General features: G+C 30.7%; 1 protein-coding gene across 3 annotated transcripts in view; it reads left to right on the forward strand.

Moving 5' to 3' along the window:
• The window catches only part of LOC106469753 (ubiquitin carboxyl-terminal hydrolase 15-like), a 47,078-nt gene that overhangs the window by 19,696 nt on the left and 2,484 nt on the right, over positions 1-24,898 (forward strand). For 2 of the 3 annotated variants that reach the window (XM_022398309.1, XM_022398307.1), the window contains exons 12-20: positions 485-579; positions 713-784; positions 4,573-4,704; positions 7,977-8,047; positions 12,268-12,459; positions 12,732-12,802; positions 13,500-13,768; positions 15,256-15,359; positions 20,012-20,100. In XM_022398309.1, coding sequence (XP_022254017.1) covers positions 485-579; positions 713-784; positions 4,573-4,704; positions 7,977-8,047; positions 12,268-12,459; positions 12,732-12,802; positions 13,500-13,768; positions 15,256-15,359; positions 20,012-20,100 — 1,095 coding nt within the window. Of the gene's footprint in view, positions 1-484; positions 580-712; positions 785-4,572; positions 4,705-7,976; positions 8,048-12,267; positions 12,460-12,731; positions 12,803-13,499; positions 13,769-15,255; positions 15,360-20,011; positions 20,101-21,110; positions 21,908-24,898 lie in introns of those variants that run through there. The other variant, XM_022398308.1, reaches the window with a different exon arrangement.

The following is a 24,898-nucleotide window of genomic DNA, read 5'->3' on the forward strand; positions in this document are numbered from 1 at the left end:
CAGTTGGTTGTTACAGATATGTATAGTAGTGTGTTATTCCCCACAGTTGGTTGTTACAGATATGTATAATAGTGTTATTTCTCCACAGAGGGTTGTTACGGATATGTATAATATGTGTGTTATTTCTCCACAATTGGTTGTTACAGATATGTATAATGGGTGTGTTATTTCTCCACAGTTGGGTGTTACAGATATGTATAGTAGTGTGTTATTTCCCCACAGTTGGTTGTTACATATACTTATAGAAGAATATTATTTCTCCACAGTTGGTTGTTACAGATAAGTATAATGGGTGTGTCATTTCTCCACAGTTGGTTGTTACAGATATGTATAGTAGTATGTTGTTTCTCCAAGTTGGTTGTTACATGTACTTATAGTAGTATGTTGTTTCTCCAAGTTGGTTGTTACAGATATGTATAGTAGTATGTTGTTTCTCCAAGTTGGTTGTTACAGATATGTATAGTAGTGTGTTGTTTCTCCACAGTTGATTGTGACAGATGTGCATAACCATCGGCTTCATAAAATATTCCAACAAGATGAAGGAGTGAACAATATTCAGGACAGAGATGAAATATTTGTGTAAGTATTCAGTATTGTTCCAGGTGAGTTCTTTATTAACACTTTTACAGATTTTTTTAAAAGTTTTACAGATGTACTATATATTTAAAGGTTTTAAAGATGTATTTTTTATTTAAACTTTTGTATTTTTCAGGTATGAAGTCACTGTTTCAAGCTTTAGCGACCCCAGTACTTTAATTCTACCTGTCTGTATGAGAGAGAAACGGTATGCACATTCATTAACTTGCAACGTCTGAGTGAAATGATTGTCATATTAATGTTAAATTTAGTAAAGATAATCATGATGATGACAAATTCATCTTTTTAGGTATGCTAGAACTATTAGAATTAGCCCTGGATTGAGTTTGAAACATAATAAACACAGAAAATGTGTATATTAATACCCATTGCATCATTGAGAAAATAATTTTATATTATGTTTGGTGATGTTAAGTTCACTCTTAATAATTTTATTTCAGCAATGCACTAAAGCTTTAAAAAAAATGTGCTTCTAAAAGTTGCCATGTTCTCTTCTATCATCATGTGTCAGAACTTTTCCTTCCAGCTCTTCCACTTCGTACATTTATGATACTTTTTTTGATATTCAGCTTTTTCAATATTTTTTGGAAACCTTTTTACCGAAGATTTGTCTGTGAATTTCAAGCTCTTTATTGATTCAGTCTGAGTGTAAGATGATTTTCATGTTAATAACATGAATACTTTTTTTCATCTTATAGTTTTTATATTTCATTTGCATAACATCTAAAACCTCCTAAATGAACATCAGAAGTTTTTTCAGTAAAACAGTATACCTTATCTTTTATTATCTGTAGCCTAAAACTGACTGTAAGGAAATCATTAATCGGAAAAGTTAAGAAATGGGAAATAAAATAAAAAATACTTTTATTTGTTTAGAATGACTACAAATTATAAGAGTTACAATAATTTATTCTAACAACTTCAGACCCATAACTTTTTCACAACTACTTTCATTTAATTTTTTTTACTTCATTTTTCTTTAAACTGTGTCTGACTATCATAACAAAACAATAATTCTCTCGTTGAGAGTGGTGAAAGCTTTAGGTAAACTATAAAAGCATGAAACAAAACACCAACACATGGCAGTCTACATGCATTTCTCAAGGAGAAATTTTTCTTTAATTTTTTCCATTTAAGTTTTTTTTTTTTATATATAATCTAAGAAATTTCTTAGCTTAACAATGACAAATATACATAAAACAAGAAATTTAACAATTAGCTTAGTCTTGAGGTCTTTTTAGACATGGGTTCCTGTTTTGTAAGTCTTCTTTTTTCTAACAAAGTTCTGTGTCCAAAAAATAATTCATATAAGTAGCAGGTATGCATTTTAGAATAAAAAAAATATATTGGGCACTTGAATAGGATATACTTAAAATTTTATAGTTTTGTGGCTTTCTAACTAAGCTGTAAATAGGTTTAATAATTCCAATACTTTTCGGAGCACTGACTTCAGTCTATGGAAATCAAGAACTTACTTGTGAAACAGTGGTTTTTACTGGTAAAAATAACCAGGCAGTACAAAATAAACTTTCTTTTGGTTATAAACCTGTACCATTGACAAACAGGCATAAGCAAATAAGTGATTTCAAAAGCATGAAGAATTTGGAGAATCATCTGTTTATCATTATTATATTTTGTTTAATTAGTGGATTTTCCCAATTTTCTCATGGTAGCTAGGCTTTCTGTATTTCCTAGACTCCATTCATGTCTGTCTAACATTAGCCTTAGGCCTATACGTGCGTAATCAACAGTGGGTCAGTGTTTCAACACTGACGATTAACGATGAAAATTCTGAGTTTGATTTTATAAATTTGTTTGTTTTAGTTTATACCGAAGGTTTATCGGTGAGAAGTTCAGACAGCTGTGTTAGTTTTATTTTTGTAAGCATCTATACTAGAAATTAATCTCACTAAATATTTGTGCTATTGGCATTCATTATTATTGCAAATCCCTGCCTGCCCAAATATATGTATACAAACATTACATAAGACAATGTGTGGTAATGTAACCAACTGAGCTGTATACACTGTACTGTGTTACCACACATAGCCATTCACACTCAGTTGAATTCCATACAAGCAGCACAGAGGTGCAGCTTGTCCAGTTACCTGTTACAGGTGATGGTTTGTACAGTTGTTCTTTGTTGGCTTGAAATGGTATCTTTGAAAAATAAATGCTTTTGATCATTTATAACTTAATTAACTCCATGTGCATGGGTTGGGTGGATGGGTGGGTCAAAGTGTGCATGCCACAACTTGTTATATTCAAAATTAATTAGACAACTTTATTATCAATTTATGTCAATAAACTTGGCATTAAAATGTAGTTTATGATTCATATTTTTAACATTACATATGTTTTAATTTGTTAATTCAATATTGAAACATCTAAATAAATTTTCAATTTTATATGACACATGATGCATCTCTGCTTTGAATTCTCAGTTTTAGATTTTATTTTCTATTATGAGTTTCAGATGCACTATAGATATTGACAGGCCAGAATTTAAAATAAGAACCACCCACCACAAGCTCCTCCCAACTCTTCATGCTTTAGAAGTTACTTATCTACTCATGCTTATTTGTAAGTGGTATGTGTTTATAACCAATAGAAAGGTAATTTTGTGATCTATGTGATTATGATGTTAATTTATTTTGGTAAAAGACACCAATTCCCAAGCAGATATTATTGAGTGAAGACCAAAGTTGGTGCTCTAGTAAGTAATGAAATTTTTTAAACCTTTTTATGGGTTAGTTATAAAACCAGAGAAATTCAAGTAGTTTTGGGGCATTGTGTTTTACTGTTTGTGTTTTAAAATGCATATTTGAAAAACTACACTATTTTTTGGACAACCAACTTAGTGAGAAAAATTTAGAGTACACGAAGACTGGCTTCGGAGCACAAAAAGGCCTCTATCCTGAAGTAAGTGCTAAATTTATTCTTAAGGTGTATTTTTTAGTTATTGATATATTTTGTTTTAACAGAACTAACTAAAATGTAAAAATCAAAAAGTTATTATGTTAGATAAAAAAACTTAAGTGGGAAAAATTTTTTTTTCACCTCGAGGAATGCACAAAGAATATATGTAGTTAGATGTCACTTGATTTAACCTGAAACGTTGTTCACCCTAAACTCTCTGCACTCCCACTGTGTGTATTATTACTATTTGTGGCAGTTAGACATGGCTCAAAAAGCAATAAAACAAAAAAATTAAATCCTTAAATCCGAGAGGATGCTATTAGCATCTGACCAAAAATCCCAATTTACCCATCTGATGGTGACAATGTCTCTTTGACTAATAAAAAATCCAAACTGTGTTATTATCCACCTTTTATAAATAGACCAGAAATTTTATAAAGTATGGTGATAATTATTATGATAACATGAAAATAATTCTGGCTTCTAGAACATGCAAAGAATTATGGGTTTAAAGAGTTAAATGAAAAATAATTTATACTTTTATGAGTCTGAGGGTGTTTAAGATATATGATTGTAATTTATTTTTACAATCTGCCTTCATTCTAGAAAGAAAAAGTTTCATGTAGGCTTGTTTCAAATTTTCCTTGTAGTGGTTACAAGGTTGCTCAAATGGACTGAGCCCATATATTGTTAAGGTTGAGAAAATAACAGATAAAACAAGTTTTATTTATAATAGAAGAAAATTTTTGTCTTCATTTAGGAGGTTTTAGAGGCAGTGAAATGAAATATGAAAACTGAAAGATGAAAAAACGTATTTTTATTCTTAGCATGAAAATCATCTTGCACTCAGAATAATCTGAGTCAGACTGACTAAAGTAAATTCAGATACATGTCTTTATTAATAATTCTGATTTTCTTGTATTTAACATACTAGGTCCAGTTGACCGATGCTATTCATGTAGGGTTAATTTGATAATAGCTTAATCATCTTTTTTTTTTAGAAAAAGTTGTGAAGTACAATATGACATGTCCAAATTAATTATTTTTCAATAACAGGATAAAATCAGCAGGGTCTAGTAGCCATAATACAAGCAGTCATCAGCTGTTTGGTCAGCCACTGTTGGTACCTATACCAAGAAAAACATGTACCTATGCCATGCTTTATGATGCCATCTTTAAAAAGATGTCGTAAGTATCTCATTTCGTTTGGTGTAATATCCTTCTTGTTCTTTACATTTTCTGTCCTTTGCTTCACTTTTTTGTTGAAATATCTATATAATAAGATTCAATATCTTTGTGTGTGTGTGTGTCACATAATTCCTTCTAAACCACTGGTCGCACTGTCTTCTAAGTGGTACCAAACAAACTGTCTTATTCCTGAGTCTACTAATGGTATCATATAGTATTGAAGCACAGATGTAAAGTGAAAACAATCAGTCTAAAGTCATGAGCATATACATAATTCAGAAAAAGGTTTCTCCATTGAAAAATCTAACTGGTGTATTATTTCTCCATAGTTGACCTGTGACAGATGTATGTAACTGGTGTATTATTTCTCCATAGTTAGCCTGTTATAGGTGTATTTAACTGGCATGTTACTTATCCCTATTAAATTTTCACAGTTTAGTCTTTACTGTAGAAAAGGCATAGGCCTAGTTTGAACTTAAAGGGCCATATTAGAAAATGTACAATCTACAGTTTTTCATAAAGGCTTGTAGATTGTATAAAAATAGTTGCAATAAATTTATTTTCCTTTACTCTTTTTTTTTTTAATAAATAACTAGAAGATGTCATATAGTTGGGCAGTTCGAACACATGAAGAAATTTTATTTCCTTTAAAAATGTTAAGATATAGAAAGGTACCTTTAACATATTGATTACTAGGTAATAGTTCCAGGGCTTGCATCAATAGACATTGACCACTCCTGTGCAAACTGGCTGCTTAGCAGGAGCTTGATGAGAATTCCCTTGCTGTCGTTACAGTGACTTTTAGTTGTGTATTGTCCTATTGATTCCCCCATTTTCTGTTTTCCCTAGGCAAACCATATAGTACTTCCATGGTTGTTGCTTTCACCTTACTTGTGTAGAGGTGGTCAATATCTTGCTAGTAGAATTTTGGTGGATTTGATAATGGATTCTTCTGTTGCAAACTTGTCAGCTTTCTTTTAGCTTTACCCCTTCTTGTCCTGGCTCATATATCCAAATGATGGTCTTATTACTTAGTTGCTTTGCTTTCTGCAATCCATCTGAGGACCAACCACTAAATTTTATGCCATATACTGACTATAATCAGTTGAAAATATTATGTTAGTAGCACTGTTTATTTGCATAAGAAAGACTTGGAACAAGTTTTACATCACGTATCATTATAAAAGATTTAGATTTAATTTCTTGTTGTTGTTTTTTTACCCTTTCCCTCTTTTCCAGTTCTTTTTTTTCCTTATTTCTCTCTATCCTTTCAGTACACATATTTCATATCATGGAATATCCCTATTAATTAACTAGTCACTGTAATTTACTACTCTTATTTAGTCTTTATTATAGAAAAGACATAGGCCTAGTTTGAACTTAAAGTGAACCTAATGGACATTAAGCCCTGTTGGCCATTATAGAAAAAGTACAATCTGCAGTCTTTCATAAAGGCTTGTAGACTGTTATAAAAACTTGTAATAAATTTATTTCTCCCTTCTCTTTTTTGTTTTAATTATTAGTAAAGAAGAAGAAGGGATCATATTTTAACATAGACAGATGGAGGTTGAAAGAAAGTACAAGAATGATAGAAAAATTGCTAAGACTAACCTAGAGATATAGTTTAGGAGAATCTACGTATTCTTCTCGTATTAATACAAGCTATTTATTGTAATCTAAAAATAAACTCTATTTATTTAGTTAATTGAAATATTTAAAAAACATTAGTGCAAGTATAAATGTGAGCCTTAAAAACATAAAATCCTAAGCACTTATGCTTCCCACATCTTTATCCTCCAGCAGTTCCCAAGGATATATCCTGTTAAAACGTTAAATATATTTTTTAGAATAATTGATAATTTATATTAAAAAAAATTCTTGCATTGTATTTATGTTTAAATCATTAAAATTAGACTGGTAGTTTTAACAGTTTCTGTTTCACAAAATCTTTGTATAGGCATCCATGTGAAAGTATATATAAACTTAAAATATTCCACTTCCAATGAAAAGTATTTCGTATAGATAGTTAAAAAATGTATAAAAGCTGCATAGGTGATACACCAAGTTACAAAATTAAATAGGTTATAAATTGCCAAAACTTTTTTTCCCCTGAAAGATGATTGAATAGTAGTTTTTTTGTTAGATTGAAACGTCATCTTTGAGAAATAGGTGCTTTTAAAAGCTTATAATATAATTAAATTGTTAGAAATTATGAAATTTCAAAATTATTATTTTTTTTTACATTTGTATTGCACAAGAAACCCTAGGTAATCCTCGGAAGATTCTAAAATTTCTTCATGTGAGAAATGAGGTTAAGAAAGTGGAAATGTAGTCTTGTCAGGTTGTGATATTTTCATACTATGGATAGATATAAATATCTTGATATTACCAGAAATTGTGAATTAGGATTTTTTTGTTTTTTAGAAATTATAGTGCTTTTCTGTATCATGATTGCTCAAAACCTTTTATTACAACTAATTGAAATCATAATGCTGGACATGGGCTTAGAGGATAACATGCCCAAGCTGTGAATCCAAGGATTTATGACTTGTGTCCTGTTTCTGCAAAATATATATCCACTCTTTGGGGCCCTGGGTACTCTATAAAAGTGATGTTCATATCCCACTATTTGATCAGACAAGAGCTGATGGTGGGTGCTTTTGACTATCTGTCTTTCCTATAGTCTATCAGTTCAAAATTTGGGGTAGCTCTGCACAAATAGCCCTTGTATAGCTTTGTGAAATAAATTCTAAATACAATAACAAAATCTTAAAATGCCAATCAAATGACTAAATTACTACTGTGGTTTTTGACAGCAGTTAGTGTTTGTTCATGTAACAGAAATTAGTTTTTCAGTGATATATCTTTGAGGGCTGGATGATTACTTCGATTAAGCAATTAAGTCAAATACCAAAGAACATCAATTGGTGTCGCATAAATAATCAACTAATTAAAATTAATGTTTCTGATTATCACTATCTAAGTGTTGTGATAATAATTGATTAGTTGAAAGTAATCAACTAATGAGCCCAGTGATTAATCAGTTATCAAATTCCATTAATTGCCAAGCTCTAATGTCTGATATAACAGTGAAATTGTTGTTTAATCAGTTTAGTCAAAATTGTTTATTGACTAAAAACAAATATTATAATTTTTGATATTGCTTTGATAAACTAGGTGTTACCTGGTTGTTTTTTTCTCTGTTTTTTTGGGTATATTTCTTAGGCAGTTGGTGATTAAATTAATACCTCTTTTCTTTTTTCATGGTTTAGACGATTTGTCCAAATGCCAGATCCAAATGTGGAGTGGTGGAATGACAATGAAGCTGACATTGTTAATGGAGGTAAAAAAATAAATTTTTGTAAAAATTATAGTTCAATTTTGTTTTTAATTATGCTTGATTTGGTGTCAAAACAACTTTAACAAAATCGAAAATGGAAGTTTAGATTCAGTAAATCATTTTGAAATATCGCGGTAATTTAAAATGAAAAATGCAAAACAAAATACCAAAAGTCTTGTTAAACTATAAAAAAAAACAGTTGTTAGAAATTATGCCAAAGTAAGCTTTGAACTTCCCAAATTGTTCATCAGTCATGACTTATACCAAAAATTCCCCCCAAAAAAATTAGAAAAATAATATTAACTAAAAGTAATAACTTGAAAATTGGTATAGCCAAACCTTCCTTGTTGTCTTATATTCCATTTTCTGTTTGTTTTTATTAGTTTAAAGTATGTGTTTATATTTCTGACTTGTCACATTTAAGTTATATTAAATTTTTGTAAACTTTTTGTGTGAATCTTAACTAATGGTCTAATTTTGGAGATTTTAAACTTCAAGTTTATGCAGCTTATTATACGAGTTGGACTACTGTTCACTTTGACTTTAATCACTCCAAAGTATGATTAGTAAAGTTAATAATTATAATAAAAATATATTTATTGAAATTAGAAATACGAAACATAATTTGTCCTTGGATTTGCATATTTTGTCTTTGAAGCATATAAACTAGTGAGAACATTTTCCCAGTATTATAAAATAATATAAAAAGAGAGACTGTAAAATATTTCTGGTCTGGTAACTGTAGGTTGTGCAATTAACTCAGTCAATGTAGTGATTACCTAGGAATATCAATTAGTATATTGTAAAATTATTGATTAATTACAATTATGACCAAATTTATTAATGTCACAAAAATAATCAACTAATTGAAGTTACACCAATATGCACTACAGAAATTAAATAATCAGCATATTTGTTATTGATCGATTAGGAAAGGCATTTTTTTTAAGCGACTGAGATGAGCTTTATTTGTGACTTAGGCATACATTAATTTTAGAATTACTGTTTAAATGTTGTATGAGAAGTTAGGCTTACCAGTTAACATAGCCTGTATAGAATGTTATTAAAGAAAGAAATTTATTCGTTATTGTTAAGTGGACTGGATGTCACATATTATTTAACAAATGATCCAGAATAATCCACTGAGCAATAGAAGACTTGCAAAATACATTTATATAACACCTATATCTTCTTAACCTATTTACACAAACAAAACTCCTGTTTAGTTACAACTAGCGCTAGTTAGCTAGGAAGCACTGAAAAGGGAAAACATAAGTGTCATCGTGTGTGTTTTAAACACTGCTTATTTAATACAGTAAGCTTTAAGTTGTATGTTTTATTGGTTTATCAGCATGAATGTCTTTCTATAATTTCTTCTAGCCTTTGCTGTAAAATGTAAATGCATTAATCATTTTTATGTGTCCTTTTTAACCTCCATTAGTACTGACAACTTTTCACATTAAAATTGTTTTTTATACTTATAAAGTTGTTAATTTTTAAGTTTTATGTGCTGTTCATAGAATTGGAAAAATGTTCCAAAATGTTGTTAATTAAGTATAATTTGGTATTGCCACAACTTTGATATTTCTTATTAAACTTTGATTTCCATCTTATGCATAATTGTAATCTCTACAAAGAGGGCATCTAATATCATCACAAGTGTTGTTTTTTTTTGCCAAATAGTGAACATTCTACTATCTGTTTTTGTAGAATCAAAGTGTATTTGTATTTTTAATGTATATAATAACTATCACAGATTGTGACAAAAATCTTTACTAATTTTATTATATTACAGAATTAACTTATTTACATTTAGTAATCTTGTGAAAATCTCCATGGAAAAACCCGTGGAATGATTTTAAGAGCTGATTGTTACAGATTTTGTACCATGTTGTATATATAATTTTTTATCTAAAACAGTTTAGTATTAAAAAAGTAACTTAATCCTGACTTGTATTTATCATATTAAAAAGGGGTAGTTTGAAAAGGAGAAAAATTAGTCTCGTCAAAATAATTGATTAGTTGAATGTTATCAGCGCCCGACGATTAACCTATTAGCATATTTCACTAATAGTCCAGCTCCAAACAAGTTTGGTATTTACTTCAAATTATTCTAACTAGTTGAAAAGAATGATTCAGTAACATATGTCTCGTCATTGTTGATTGCTTGTAGCATCAGTGAATGTAAACCTTATCTTAACATATATTTTAGTATATGTGTATGTATGTAAGATATGTTAACCATGAAAAGCTTTTCATTTGCAAATTTTTTATTATATTTTTTGTGGAGGCATGGCTGAATAATTGTGTCACACACACATATATATATACACACACACACACACACACACACACACACACACACATACATACATACATATATTCAAAGTTTAATTTACATTTCAAAATAAACTTCTGTTTAACAATTTCTATATGGGCATTGTCAATTTGAGAAGTGTGCATATCAGTAAACTTAGCATCAAAATGTAGCTTATATTATCTAAGTTTTAATTTTGTAATTTCAAAAAGACATATATTAAAAAAGAAATCTCTGTTGTGTGACACACATGCTCTAAAGACTGTGTAACTTCAATAATATAGCTTCTTATAGTGTCTGATAATTAAAAACACAAACTATAAATAATGACAAGTTCAAATATAAAGTTTAAACATCATATCTTTTCCATTTGCTGAGATATCAGTAAATTTGTCCAATCTGTCAGAGGAGCCTTACCCATCTTTCCATAATTTTCAAGATAGTTTTTTAAGCTGTGTGTCCATATTTGATGGACATGTTTTCTCTTCTATTTCTAGCTTACAACTTTCCTTTTGAAATTGTCAGCAAAAGACAGTAGTTGAGAAGTACTTGATGTGTGTTAACCAAAATCATTGCTTGTAGCAGTCACAGAATATTTTTAAACTACTTAAAGTTAGCCAGTGAAATTACAGTAGTTTTGGAACATTCTGTTCTAGTGCCTGATATATTTTTTTCTGTTCTAAAATGTGTATTTGGAAGCTACATTAATTTTTGTTTGGAAAATTAATTTAGAGAAAAGAAATGAGTGACAATTCACATAGATTGCAGTCCAACATACATAAGTGTATGAGGAAACTACTTTTGGTCCCACTCTGATTTATTACTTTTATGTATAAAAAAACAAGCAATAAAAACCATAACATAAAAGAATATGGGTTTGTAAGGGTTACCAGTTGAAATTATGAAGATAATTAAGTTGAAAATGTCGTGACATATGATGTACTTAGAAAAGAATAAAAATCCTTTTATTTTCTAATTTTAAATTTTTGGTTATGCATTGATAATTTCACTAGAGGTAGAGAAAGGAAAAGATAAAATGTATAGTTTTACAGAAAAACTATTCATTTAAGAGGTTCTAAAACTATGCAAGATAACAGAAGTATTTTTATTCTTAGAAAGAAAATCACTTTTGACTTAGACTCACTTAGTAAAGACTTCATAGAGACAAATCTTTGATAAAAAATACTGTATTAATAAATCAGATTTTTAATATACAAGAGACTTGTAATGTTTACTAAAAGTTTTCCAGATTTCATGAAGATAATCTCGGTAGATTTAAAGTCATGGGACGTATAGTTTCACAGTTTCTAGATCAGTCATATTGACTGGTGCATGTGGAAAGGGCAAAAGCAAATGGCTTATCAAATTGGGGGGGGGGGATATCAAATGAGAAGTGAGTAGAACTATTCATATATACTGTTCTGTTAAATATTCCTACTTATAAAGATAATAATACCTAGTTTCATCAGTGTTGTGTATCCTACCTGTTAAAGATATTCTAGCTGATTGGTTCCTTTGAATTATTTGCATAGTTAGACTGACTTGTAAAAAATTGAGAAAATCCACATGTGCTGCTTGCCCCTGTTTTTGTTATTCCAGCAGTACAAGCTGCTAGAAATGCTGGTCATTTCCTTGTATTTTATTTCTTTCTAACATGTTTTGTCTTTATTGAGTTGCAACAGCTATATGATTTAATGTTTGAGTATTTATCATTTCTTATTATATACTTTGTGAACTAATATTAATTGATGCTTCTAGAGTTTGTAGATAAATTTGTAAATTTTTCATGGTCTCTTCCATACTTCAGTAAGTTACTGATTCGTGTGTTTTATCATTCATTATTATTGTATATTTCAATTACAAGTTTATTAATATTAAGTTTCTAACATTACATTTTGTTGTGCAGAAGTTGAAATGACCAATGGAGATGAATTGGAAAATGAACATCAGGATGAGCAGGATGAGTTAGAAGAAGCAGAAATGACAGAAGAAAGCACCACTGGGTACCAGAGGCTCTTTTCTCTCTTAAGTGTTAACGCCTATGGTAATGCTGAAGTAGAAAGGTTCAAAAATAATGATCAGCCTCTGAAACTTGGAAGTAAGTACTAACTTACTTAGCATAAGGAACATAATCTTGTGATTTATTAAAATGGACACATATGGATTTAGTTGTATTATTTACAAACCTTTCACCATCTGTTGACTATATAAAAGTATTGCTTGCAAAGAAATGTACTGGAAATGGGGGTAATACATGAACCTCAGTGTAAATTCACATAAAGTAAGACATGAGGGGGAAATAATGAAATGTCTTAGTCCTAATTTTTTGATCTGACTTATTTGTTCTCAATATCTTTTCCCGTGATTCAGGTCGTACATATGTGGCAATAGACTGGCACCCAAAGGCTAGAGAAAAATTTTATGATGACAGAGAAGCAAAGGTAAAAAAAGAGGGAAAAACCTGTGTTTTATCAGTTGTATTGAGGTAATTAAGGTAACAGTTTACGACATTGATATGATTTATCAAGAACGTGTATTAATATAATAACTCAGAGTGTAGTGTTACTATAAATGTCTTAGTTTTGTATAAAGAAATTTATCTTTATGAATAATAGTTAATATGAAATATTCTATCTTAAACATTCAGTTTGGAACCTTCATGAACATTAAATATTTAAACAGTTAAAAACATTATTAACTAGCTCGAGTACCTGTCCCCTGGATGGAAGTTTTGTAAATTCATGAAAGGTTGCTTGCCTTATATGTAATTGTAAAAAATGCAAAAACACCCCTAAAAACTGCAGATGTGAAACCATAAATTTACATGTATCTCCACATGGACCCAACTAACCTTCATGCCAAATTTGGTGAAGATCCATCAACAGGGGGCGAAGTAGGGGTAAAAAAAATGCCCATAAAAAAACATAAAATGCAAAACCGAAAATTTGTATGTACCACCGCATGGACCCAATGAACCTCCATACCAAAATTGGTGAAGATCCACCCACACTCTGCAAAGTAGTTACATGGACAGACAATAAACAGTACTATTATTTATATAGATACACTAAACATTTTATGCCTTTAGAAAGAAAGAAAAAAAATGTTTGCACTTTTTTTTTATCCCCCATGATCCAGGAATATGAAGTACATGAATCAGTCAACACAAAACTGTCTCAGAAGAAACATGTGATCCAGTTGAGTGAGTGTCTTGAGCTTTTCACTACAACCGAGAAGCTAGGAGTTGATGATCCCTGGTACTGTCCAACTTGCAAGAAACATCAACAGGCTACCAAAAAATTTGACCTTTGGTCTCTACCTCGTGTTCTCATCATCCACTTAAAACGATTTTCATACAACCGTTACTGGAGAGACAAGCTGGACATCTTGGTGGAGTTTCCAGTCAAGTAAGTTCACATATTTTTTATCTAAATTTTTTTAGTTTAGTCAAATATATTGAAATGTTTTCCTACAACACAGTTAACTCTGTTCAAAGTTAAAGTAAGAGTCTAATACATTAAGACACAAACAGTTTGCCACCAAAATATTTGGTTGGCAGTTCATTTATTTAGCAAGTCATGGAGTTACTAAACCATTGTGGGTAAATTATTAATAAGCAATTTTAAATAGCTATTAATAAGCAATTTTAAATAGCTATTCATAAGCCATTTTAATAGGTCATAAAGTATATTCTAAGGACTTGCGAGTGAAAGCAAGGAGGAATAAGTCCTCATTTGACATCTATGCTATGTCTGTCAAGTCCAATAATGACTAGTTCTTTCACTCAATACTAGGGCTACAACAGATATAGGCCACAGCACGTGTAAAAGTTCGTTTGCTGTGTCCACTACTTTTTAATTTGCCACACAAATTTATGATTTGTATCAGTATCCAGATGGTTATACACCTTATTAACAAATGTTTTCTCATCATTTATTGGGCTTCAAAATTTATGGTACCAAGTAACTTTTCTTATCAATCACTTGACTATCATCACCTGTACAAAAATTAACTCGGCGATTCCATTGAAATTATGTAATAACAGTAATTGTGTATTGTTACAGCTAGAACATACAAAAACTAATTATTATTTACTTAACTTGAACAGTGTAAAAAGAAGGACCATTTATTTGAATTTGTAGCCTGGTAAAGAAATCTCTACAATTATTGTTTTTATTATGCAACCTAAGTTTTCCAACAGTGAATAATTAGTTTTAGACCTTCCTGTTAGAAGTGTATATCGATTAACTTATCTTAGTTAATGCAATTTGTTGACTAGAAAGTGAAATATTGAATCTCAGAAAGCTAATTTCAGTTATTTTCACTGTGTTTTGATAAAATTTACAGATTGATTTTTTTTTTTAATCCTTACTGTATAGCCTCTGGATTAGAAGGGTGTGAAACTGATTTTACAGAACAGCTTCTTAGTTCTGTTTTGGAGATGTTTTCAGATATTAATAATGTTTGTTTTTCTCTATTTTTATTACATCTTAATTTTATAAGACATCATATCTATTGACTTACTGCTGTACTGTCAACATGCTTTTCTGTGAAAGATAGTCTTATTATGTGACAAAATCAGTCATTTTAAATTTAGTAATCTCATAAACGTTACATCTTTGCCTTTTGTCTCACCTATAAATTTAATTCAAATGTATTAAAAATTCTTATTTTATTTAAATATGAAATAAATATAGTGAATATATTCTCTAGTAACCATACTACAGAGAAAGAAGTGTAATTATTATTTTGACTATTGACATAGTAAAATGTGTCTGTTAGTAGGTAAACATGCATTTATAAAAATGATACGTTAAGTTGTATTTTCATGAATTTTGTAGTCTTATTCTTACTTAAGGTTTTTGATTGACTAGATGAAGTTTTTTCTTAATAGGGGATTAAACATGGCTAAGTATATTATCAACCAAAATCACGGACCTGCAGTTTATGACCTGATAGCCGTAGCCAACCACTATGGTGGGATGGGTGGTGGACACTGTAAGTATAGGTGTGCAGTATATGGTGCTCAGTGTGAGTCATTGTTGTTACTAAAACAGTTGCACTTTTCTGTACTTATTTAAAAAATATAAACAATGACAGTAAAATTTATTAAAATAATTTCAAATGGATGACCAAGTGAAAATATATTCACATGTCATTTTATTTACTGTTGTATGTGTGTGTTGCTTTATTCTCAACTGCTATTAGTGGTGTGACACTTTTTTGTAGAGTCTTGGGGGAAAGGGTGGTTTAGGAAACACTTGTAAGTTTAGGTGGAATGGGTGGTGAACTCTGTAAGCACAGTAGCAGAAGCAAACCTATTCGAAGTTCTTGCAGGCTAATTTCACTTTCAGTGGTCACAGTATTGTAACAAAATATGAACTGTAAATATAACAGGATATACCATAAGTTTTACTAAGAGTATATACAATATCCTTTTCTAATATTTTATGCATTCTTTATCTTCAATTTAAAATATATTTTTTATAGTTATCATCCAGTGTTGTTTAATTTGATTTTATTAGTTTTATTAGAACACTAGTAATATTCAGAAACAAGGAAATCTCTGCCATTCAGCAGAAATATGTAGAACTCATAATATATTTATAGATCACAGTTTATCAATGTTTTTGTGTGGTCTTTAGTAGCTAGCACTTTAGCATTATGTTTAGATTGTGAAAAAAGAAACTATTGCCAGCATAAGAAATCCCATTGTAAACTTGTTGTACATTAAGTTTAATGATAATGATGTAAAATTAGCATTAAATAGTTGAAATATCTGAGGGGGAAAAAATGGTTTTAAAACAACAGGAAAGTATTGTGTGTGTTGCTGAGTAGACAATCTGTCTGGAAAGAATTTAGTCTGAGTTCCAAAATGTCATCGGAATGTAATGCATTCTGAACAGACTGTTCAGGAGTACATGCCATAAATCAATCTTGTTATGAAATACTTTAAAGGACATCAGTAATCTTCTTGAAAGCTTTTTTTCACTTCTTCACATACGTTGGGTTGTTCTTTTTATGATTGTACATGTTGAGAAAACAGATTAATTAAAAATCATTGGCTTACTGGTCATTTCTGTTGTGGTGTGCTTGAGAAATTTTAGAAATGGTTATTAAAGTTTCAGAATAATTCAAAGAGATGTTGTCAGATTTAAAGTATGATGATAATTTGTTTCTTTGCATTGCACATGCCATTTTGTAGTTTAATAATTTATATGAAAGGAAGGTTTTACTGTGTTATTACTTTAAGAAATTGCTTCTTTAACTTCCCCAGGATTGTAAAAACATTATATGTCATGTTGAAATAACAAATGAATAAGAACAGTAAAATTTTAGATTGTAGTTAAAGAGAAGGTGTTTTTGAGGCCATCCTGAGTTTCTGCCACAGTAATTACCCCGAGTTTGTGCAGCATCCCTTTTAACCCTTGGATTACTAATTTGTTTCATACCTTTCACTACAAGTGGGGTACACATGTTGCATCATTTTGAGTAATCTTATGTTTTTGCCTGTTATAACACTTAGTGTATACAAATTACAAGAAAATTGTATTAAATCACTTGTTTTTATATGTAAAATACATAGTAAGTTCTACCAGTCATTAGTCGATTGAATTATACTATTGATGGTATTTTTTGTGTAACATTTATCATGTAACCAAAAAACTTTTGGACCAAGAAGCAATTTAGTACATCAATAGCTTAGAAGAATGTATTTAAAAACCCTATAGGTCCCTGTAGGCTCCACTAGGAATGTTAGGGTTAAAGTTTTCAAAAACCCTTATCAAATTAAACCAGCTGAAATATACACTGAACTGATCATATTTATTAATAAGCTCAAACTCTTTGCCAATCTGATTTAAAGTTTCTCCTGATAAGGGCAAAATATATGAATCCAAACATTATCCTAGGCAAGAAAATTGAACATTCAGTATGAAATTAATACAATCAGAAAATAGTTTTTCTACCAACTTGTTCTATATGTTTTTATTTGTAAATTTTGCTAGAAATTGTTTAGAATTTATAGTAAGCTATTAGAAATTTTTAATTAGATATATTTTTTAAACAAAGAAAATATGGATGTTGCCAAAAGAATTTTTTTCTTTATTTGAATGCTATATACAAAAGGTGTGGCCATCAAACCAGAACTGGTAAATTTTGTGTATATGTGAAGTGGCTAGACTGAGTAGCAAAAGTTATTTTGGAACTGAAAAGAACCTGTAATACATTTTGAGATATATGCATCAAGGTTTGCTGAGGATGAAGGATGGTTCCCGTTTCAGAAATTTTGTCCAATTATTTTTGTGTATAACAACTGTGGAAAGTAGGTTAATGAAAGTTGTATAACTCTGAGATATATTCTGCTATTATTTCATTGTCTAGAATGAGAATTTATTGTGATTGTTAGCAGTCTATACAATTACCTTATTTTTCAGCTGTTAATCTGCTGCCATCTCAAGGGGATTCCTGAGAAAGACTGTGACAGGAGCCAGGAATCGAACCTGGGTTTTCTCAGGACTCTTCTTTGGACATTGCCAGTTAATTTTTACCTTATTTTTCAGCTTTTAATCTGCTACTATTTTAAGGAGAGTTCTGAGAGAGACACTGACCGAAACCAGGGCTTTCTCAGGGCTCTCCTGAGGATGATATTTGATAAACCTTCTCTCCACAGGCATCTTTTGCTGTGCATGTCATAAGGTTTTAGTGAGTTACATTCAGAATTTAATTACTACTTTCTTTTCATGATATACCAATAAATATAGCATACAAATGTAGCTAATAATCCATATTTTAATAGTATTTAAGTTTGAAGTTCTTACTTTTATAAGGCAATATTTAAAAAAAGATCTATAGTTTCCTCTACTGTGAGAATTGTGGCATTTGCTCTCTATGAATCCCCTCTTCACTAATTTATTTACCACCTCTCCAAGAAGTGTAAAATTTAATGTAAATTACTCCTGATAATATCATCATCACTCAGACAAAGCACAATTTTCATAGCCTTCAATGTTATTTGGTTACAGAGCCATGAAATTGACAATCAGATACCTCTTTCTATGCCCACCTGTCACATCGTGTCCTTCAGAAATTACCAGTAGTTCTCTCTGACGTTCAGTACTATATTATTTATAACCAATAGAAAGCCAAGGTTTTCAGCTGTCAAATGACATTAGGTTGTTTCCTGTAAAGAGAATTGTCAGTTTTGCTTTCCGTTCAAGCCTGATTCCCATGAGAAACACATCAATGAGGTTAGATGAAGTTTTAACAGCTCTTGTTATATAGTTAGAAAGCCAGGAAAATTGTGATAGTTATGAAATACTTGTGTGCTTTTTGCACTTTATTATTCTGTGTTCTTTAGGATAAACAAATGTAGTTTCATATTAAAATTTGAAGTTATGTTCTATAAAGAAAAAAAGGGTAATTTAGATTTTTTTATTTTTTTTTGGTGGTTATGAGGTCAGTCAAATTGACCAATCATGTATAAAGCTAGGGTAGAGAAAATAACATAAAATATAAAGTTTTACTGAAGAAAAACGTTTGAAGTTTATTTAGAAGGTTTTATAGATTAGGTGGATAAAAATTGAGATTTTTGAGACGAAGAAAAGTGTTTTTAATCTTAACGTGAAAATCACTTTACACAAGGACTAGTTAACAAAAATACTATTTATATATTCACGGACACATCTTTAGTAAAAAAATACTTCATTAAAAAATGTGATTTTTTTGTTTACAACATACTTGTAATGTTTACCAAACGTCTGACAGATTTTGTGAAGATACACAAAGTGTAATAAAAGTTATAGTATGGAAGCTATGACGAGTACAAGACGGTTACGAAGTTGGTCAATTCAACTGACCTCTTAGCAAGAGAGTTAACAGCAAAACTAATTGATAACTAACAACCAAAGAGGAAAATTAGTAAATAGTTAGTGATTAGTCTTAAGTGATTGTTTAGATTAGTAAACACGATAATGATTAGTATCTAGATGTCATAACTTTATTGCAAGTACTAGTATTAGTGAAAAGTGGTTTTATAAGATTTCTTTCAAGAGTTCTATGAATAGGATAACCCACTAAATTTGATAAAGTATAAATATCAGATAGCTTGTAGGTTCTAGATGAAAAACATTGGATATATGCTGATAATAGAAATCTCTACAATATAAGAATAAATTCACTGTTTAAATGATACTTACCTATTAATAAAATGCTATTTTTGATCATTGTTACCAGTGGTAGTGACATGAATAAAATAAAAGTTTGAGTGAGTTCAGGATCATTGTTTGTAACATCAAAAGACAAAAATCTTTAGAATTAAGGATCAACTTTTGATCACCAAGTGTTGTATTTTGTGACAAGATCGATTAAAAACTTCAGTCATCTGAGAAAGAATGCAATATATGATACAACACTCCTGTGAGGATTTTCAGAGAAAACAAACTAATGAATAAGTGATGTAATATTATGATTATTATTTTTTTCCACTATATGTTACATTGAATCTAAATTTAGGGTTCCTATTAGCTACTACTGTATTATACTTGATCTTTTGGCATGTTCAAGATTCAAGATGTTAAAAAACTTGTTATAGACTCAACAGTACATTGTGGTGGTAGTAAATTACATTACTATTTTGTCTTCTTGGTTAGATACTGCATATGGAAAAAACAAAGACACTGGACAATGGTATTACTTCGATGATAGTAGTGTTTCTTCTGCTATAGAAGATAATATAGTGGTAAGATTTTTTAGATATGATTGATAAGAAATAATGTATGCTTTTTGTATGTATTTTGAAATTCTGTATATATTTCAATTATACTTTCAATATAATTATAACATTTATACTTGTATTTATATATATAGATTATGTGCAATGATTGTTTTTTAACTTTTTCATTAATTAGCAGATGTTTTGTGAAATTTAAAGTTATTATTTTCATAAAAATTTAAAGATATGAAGTTGAAAATTTAATCTCAAGTTTTAATCTTTTTAGAGATATTTAATATTTATCAGTGTTTGTTTTTTACCATATTGGATGTAGAACATATTAATGTGTTTGTTTTAGATAAAGACAATTATGATTTTTCTATAACATGCTGAAGACTACAAGATAGAAGTTCCAATATGTGGTGAAAATTCAGAAGTAGTAGAAATAGAAGCTTAATGTACTAGAAATTGAGGAAAACTATTGTCAAAATATAAATTTATATCATAAGAGGTTTGGAGAAAAAACAAATATTACAAATATAGATTTATCATACTTTATGAGGTTGAGGAAAACTATTATTAAAGATATATAAGTTAATCATACTAGAAGAGATTGAGGAAAACTATACACCCCTCATAAGTCTGGGTAACATTCTTTAATACCAGCTTGGGGGTTGGCTTGAAAAGTGTCAATGCAGAAACATCCAAAGAGGTATTTTTAGAGCTTAACTAGTCAAGATAATTAAATCTGGGTATTTGTTTTTGAGTTTTAAAAACAAGTGATACAACTATAAGCGATTGAATGCACTACCAGACAGCATGAACCCTGGTAGTAACCAAAGATAAGGGACTTAACCAATAGTTTATTTTTCATTGATGCTTTGCACTCTTATATTTTTATGTTTACTCTTCACTTAGGAGACAAATGATTTATCCTTAGCATCAGTTGGATAAGTGGCAATTTCCTAGTCACCCATATGAATGATGTTGAATTTTGCTAAAACCACTATAGATGTAATTGTGAGGTTTAATTCCAGAACCGTGTTTACCACAGTGCTTCTAAAGGGATTCTGAATGCCACTGTGAACAGTCTGAACTGACCCATGTTTCTTGTACTGTGCTACTAAGGCAGTGACGTGTTGACAAATTTCAGTCTCCGATGAGAGGTCCAAGCTATCAGGATACTTCTGAAGCAAGACTTCCAACATATGACCTGGACCCATTTTGTTGTGGTTGACCATGACACCTTGCATGAACATTTTGTAAATGTGGTTTTCAAATGCTTGATATACCTTTGCACATAGATATTTCCATAGCCCGGTTGCTTAGCCCATCTCGGTGAAAATCTCTCCCACATATATTCATTAATGTTTTGAATTGCTATGTGATCAGCAGTATTATTATCCAAAGAGCTTCTGGACTCAGCAATTGATTGTTATTTTGTATCAATAAAATCCACACTACTGGTATCGATAAGAGAAACAGCACACTTTAGACCATTAGAGAGTAAGTCACTGCTGGTTCTAGCACCTTTGCATGAATTAATTTCTTTTTTTTTAACAGATAGGAACCATCTTTGACACACTTGACATTGTGTTTTTCATCAACATCCTCTGGCTCCTGCCAAGTATCGATCATGTATCCTGCATGGCAACTTTTTTGCTCGACACTTTGTGCACATTCCCAACTTTTGCTTTCCTTGCTTTGAATTTCTGTTCACCTGTTGTCTTGCAGGCATATAATCCATTTTACTGCTTATTAATGAGCAGCCTGTAATTTCCCCAGTAAATTCAAACTGATTGGTATCATCAGTAATGAAGTCTTTATCATTCAATTTATCAATGATGTCATTTACTTGACAAGAATCTTTGTTTTTAGTGTCGTCTAAATTCTCACTGCTGACTTCAGTTTTATCTCACTGAATTGTGATATACAATGGTTTTGTCAAATCACTAATATTGATTTTAATTGGTGCCATATTAGAGTATTCATAGATATACAGTTCATTATCACCCACAATAGCTTCATTGAATCATTTGAGGTTGCCAAAGAACTCAAAGGAATCCCTCCCACTAAAGCCCCCACAACAGATTGACAAAGAGTGAATAAGAACACAACGGTATTCTTTAGACCACCACCGCTCAATAATGCAGAGTATAGCTCCTTCGGAGGTATAACACTGATGCCCATGTTGACGAAATTCATAACCAACATCAAAGCAATGGCGAAATGACCATTGATACATCCCTTACCATCTTGCGCTTCAGTATGTATGAGCAATTTCAAGGCAATTTTGTGCTTCAAACAAATGATGAGTATTCCAAGTAGCAACATTCCATTCTGATAGCATTTGGTGTTGTCCAACTGAATGTAAATTTTCTTCACAAGCACAAAGTCCTTTTGTAGTCCTATTACTATGCCTTCGAAAATTGATAACACATCAATCCAGTCTTATTTCGAATCTCCTGATGAGATATGGTCATAGTATGAGACCTTGTAATCCAGCATATTTTTATTTGTTTCAGACTCAGTGTTACAGGTGTATATCATGCACCCATGCCACAACATACCCTTCTTACCATAATGTTCTATGGTTTTTCTCTAAAATAAACTGGCTCATACTTCATCTTGTAATCAGGCACCATTAATACTTTGTCATTTGCTAAATTTTGATAAATATGGAGCAGTCTAATTTGCTGATTTGTTACACATATTTGGTTGCACATACATAGTTTCAACTTGTGCTTACAGTCTTTCAATAAATCATAATATTCTTCATTTACATTGTCCATTATAAAATGAATAATCTGAAAAGGAAGTTGGCAATGCACAAAAGTTGGTTGTATGTACAAAATAGTATTATGATATAATGCATAATGGATGTTGTGATTTCTTGAAATGGTTGTATTGATATGTCCCTTGTCAAGCTCATACTTCATAAAATTATCAATTACTGTATTTCTATTCCTTTAAGAGAAATGTCTAGTTTTTCTTCACAGTCAATATGCTGTAACATTTCAATGTGTCTTGCAATAAAATCCACAGCTTTTTATGTTTTTTTGTCAAATGAAGTCAACATGTTGAAACACTTCATGACTGACCAATAGAAAATTCTGTTGTCTCTTAGTGGATATTCTTCAAGGTAGTCACAATATATGTATTCCTTAATTCTTGTACGTGTGAACCTTGGGACTGTAATTTCTTTGCCATCAATAATAAAGGTATTTGAATCCCAAGAAAATGTTTTATGTTTTGGGGAGACAACATGAATTCTATAGCTTTCTGGGCAGACGAGGTGCTGTAATGCTGTACATCTCTTTCAGAAGATTATATTTCTTTTCCTGAATGTCAATGAGCTGTGTTGAATGCTTTTTTTCCAAAGTTTATCATTATTGCTTTCATTTTCTCAAAAGAACAAGCATTTGACATTGCAGCTAAAAGTACTTTCTGTTGTGTACTTCTCTCTGGCAGGGCTTCTTGTAAGTTCAACAAGCTTTGTAGTACTTTGTCATCTCATTCTCTTTTTGTTGCTTACCATAGTCTAAAACAGAAACCAATAATCCATTAGGATCATTGGGTACAATAATTGAACATATGCACTGAAGAACCATAAAAGCAAAAGTCTACCACTATGCTTGAACTGCATGAAGGATGTTCATTTAGGCATACTTCTGTGCCAGGTAAGTTATTAGTTAAGTTGGAATCTTAAACCAAAATAATCACAAATACCAGTAGCTTTGATTGGAGCTTTCTGTTTATGGCTTCTATTGTTTCCAAGATACAGGAGTGACAGCTACATCAAGGTTATCCTGAACTTCATCAGTATCACTCAAAACTGGAGATTCAACTGCACCATCATCAACAACATCCTGATATTCATTAGCATCACTACAATCCTGAAATTCAATCTCATTCCCATCAAAATCATTACCTTTTTCTTTTCCTCTTGTTCATAGTGCAACCCCCACATTTACGATGTAACTTTGTATTTGGCGATAAACAATCACAAGAACACGAAACTCAATTAGTACGCTTACATTTACAAGTTAACTTCCCCATAAGTAACATTTATATCGAGACGTTAGTACCTTTATCTGGGTATGGGGGTCTGGTCTGTCACCGGCCTGAATAGTGTGCCAAACACATCCTTTTTGAACTAATCAAAATGCTCACAAGTTTTCATAACAGTACAAAAAAGGGCTGAAATGGGGTGTTTCTTGCATCACTGGTATTCATCAACTAGTATTAAAAATATAAGTATCATACTATTCTTAAGAAGTTGAGGGAACTAGTATTAAAAATATAAGTATCATACAATAAGAGGATGAGGGAACTAGTGTTAAAAATATAAGTATCATACTATTCTTAAGAAGTTGAGGGAACTAGTGTTAAAAATATAAGTACCATACAATAAGAGGATGAGGGAACTAGTGTTAAAAATATAAGTATCATACTATTCTTAAGAAGTTGAGGGAACTAGTATTAAAAATATAAGTTTAACATACTATAAGAGGTTGAGGGAAACTAGTATTAAAAATATAAGTTTATCATACTATAAGAGCTTGAGGGAAACTAGTATTAAAAATATAAATTTATCATATTATTAGAGGTTGAGCGAAAGACTAAATTTAACTAGACATGTTTACATGTTGAGGGAAGTAAACAAATTTGTATGTTCATTCACCACCTGCTTACCTATACCTATAAATATCCACCAACAGTAATCACAATTTACACAACATTCAGCCTTGATAATGGATGCAGAATGCATTCGAAACGCGTCGGCCAACTCATCACTAACTACTAACTTTTACCCGTTGTTCTA

Source organism: Limulus polyphemus, unplaced genomic scaffold, assembly GCF_000517525.1.
Source record: "Limulus polyphemus unplaced genomic scaffold, Limulus_polyphemus-2.1.2 Scaffold3642, whole genome shotgun sequence".
Classification (NCBI taxonomy): domain Eukaryota; kingdom Metazoa; phylum Arthropoda; class Merostomata; order Xiphosura; family Limulidae; genus Limulus; species Limulus polyphemus.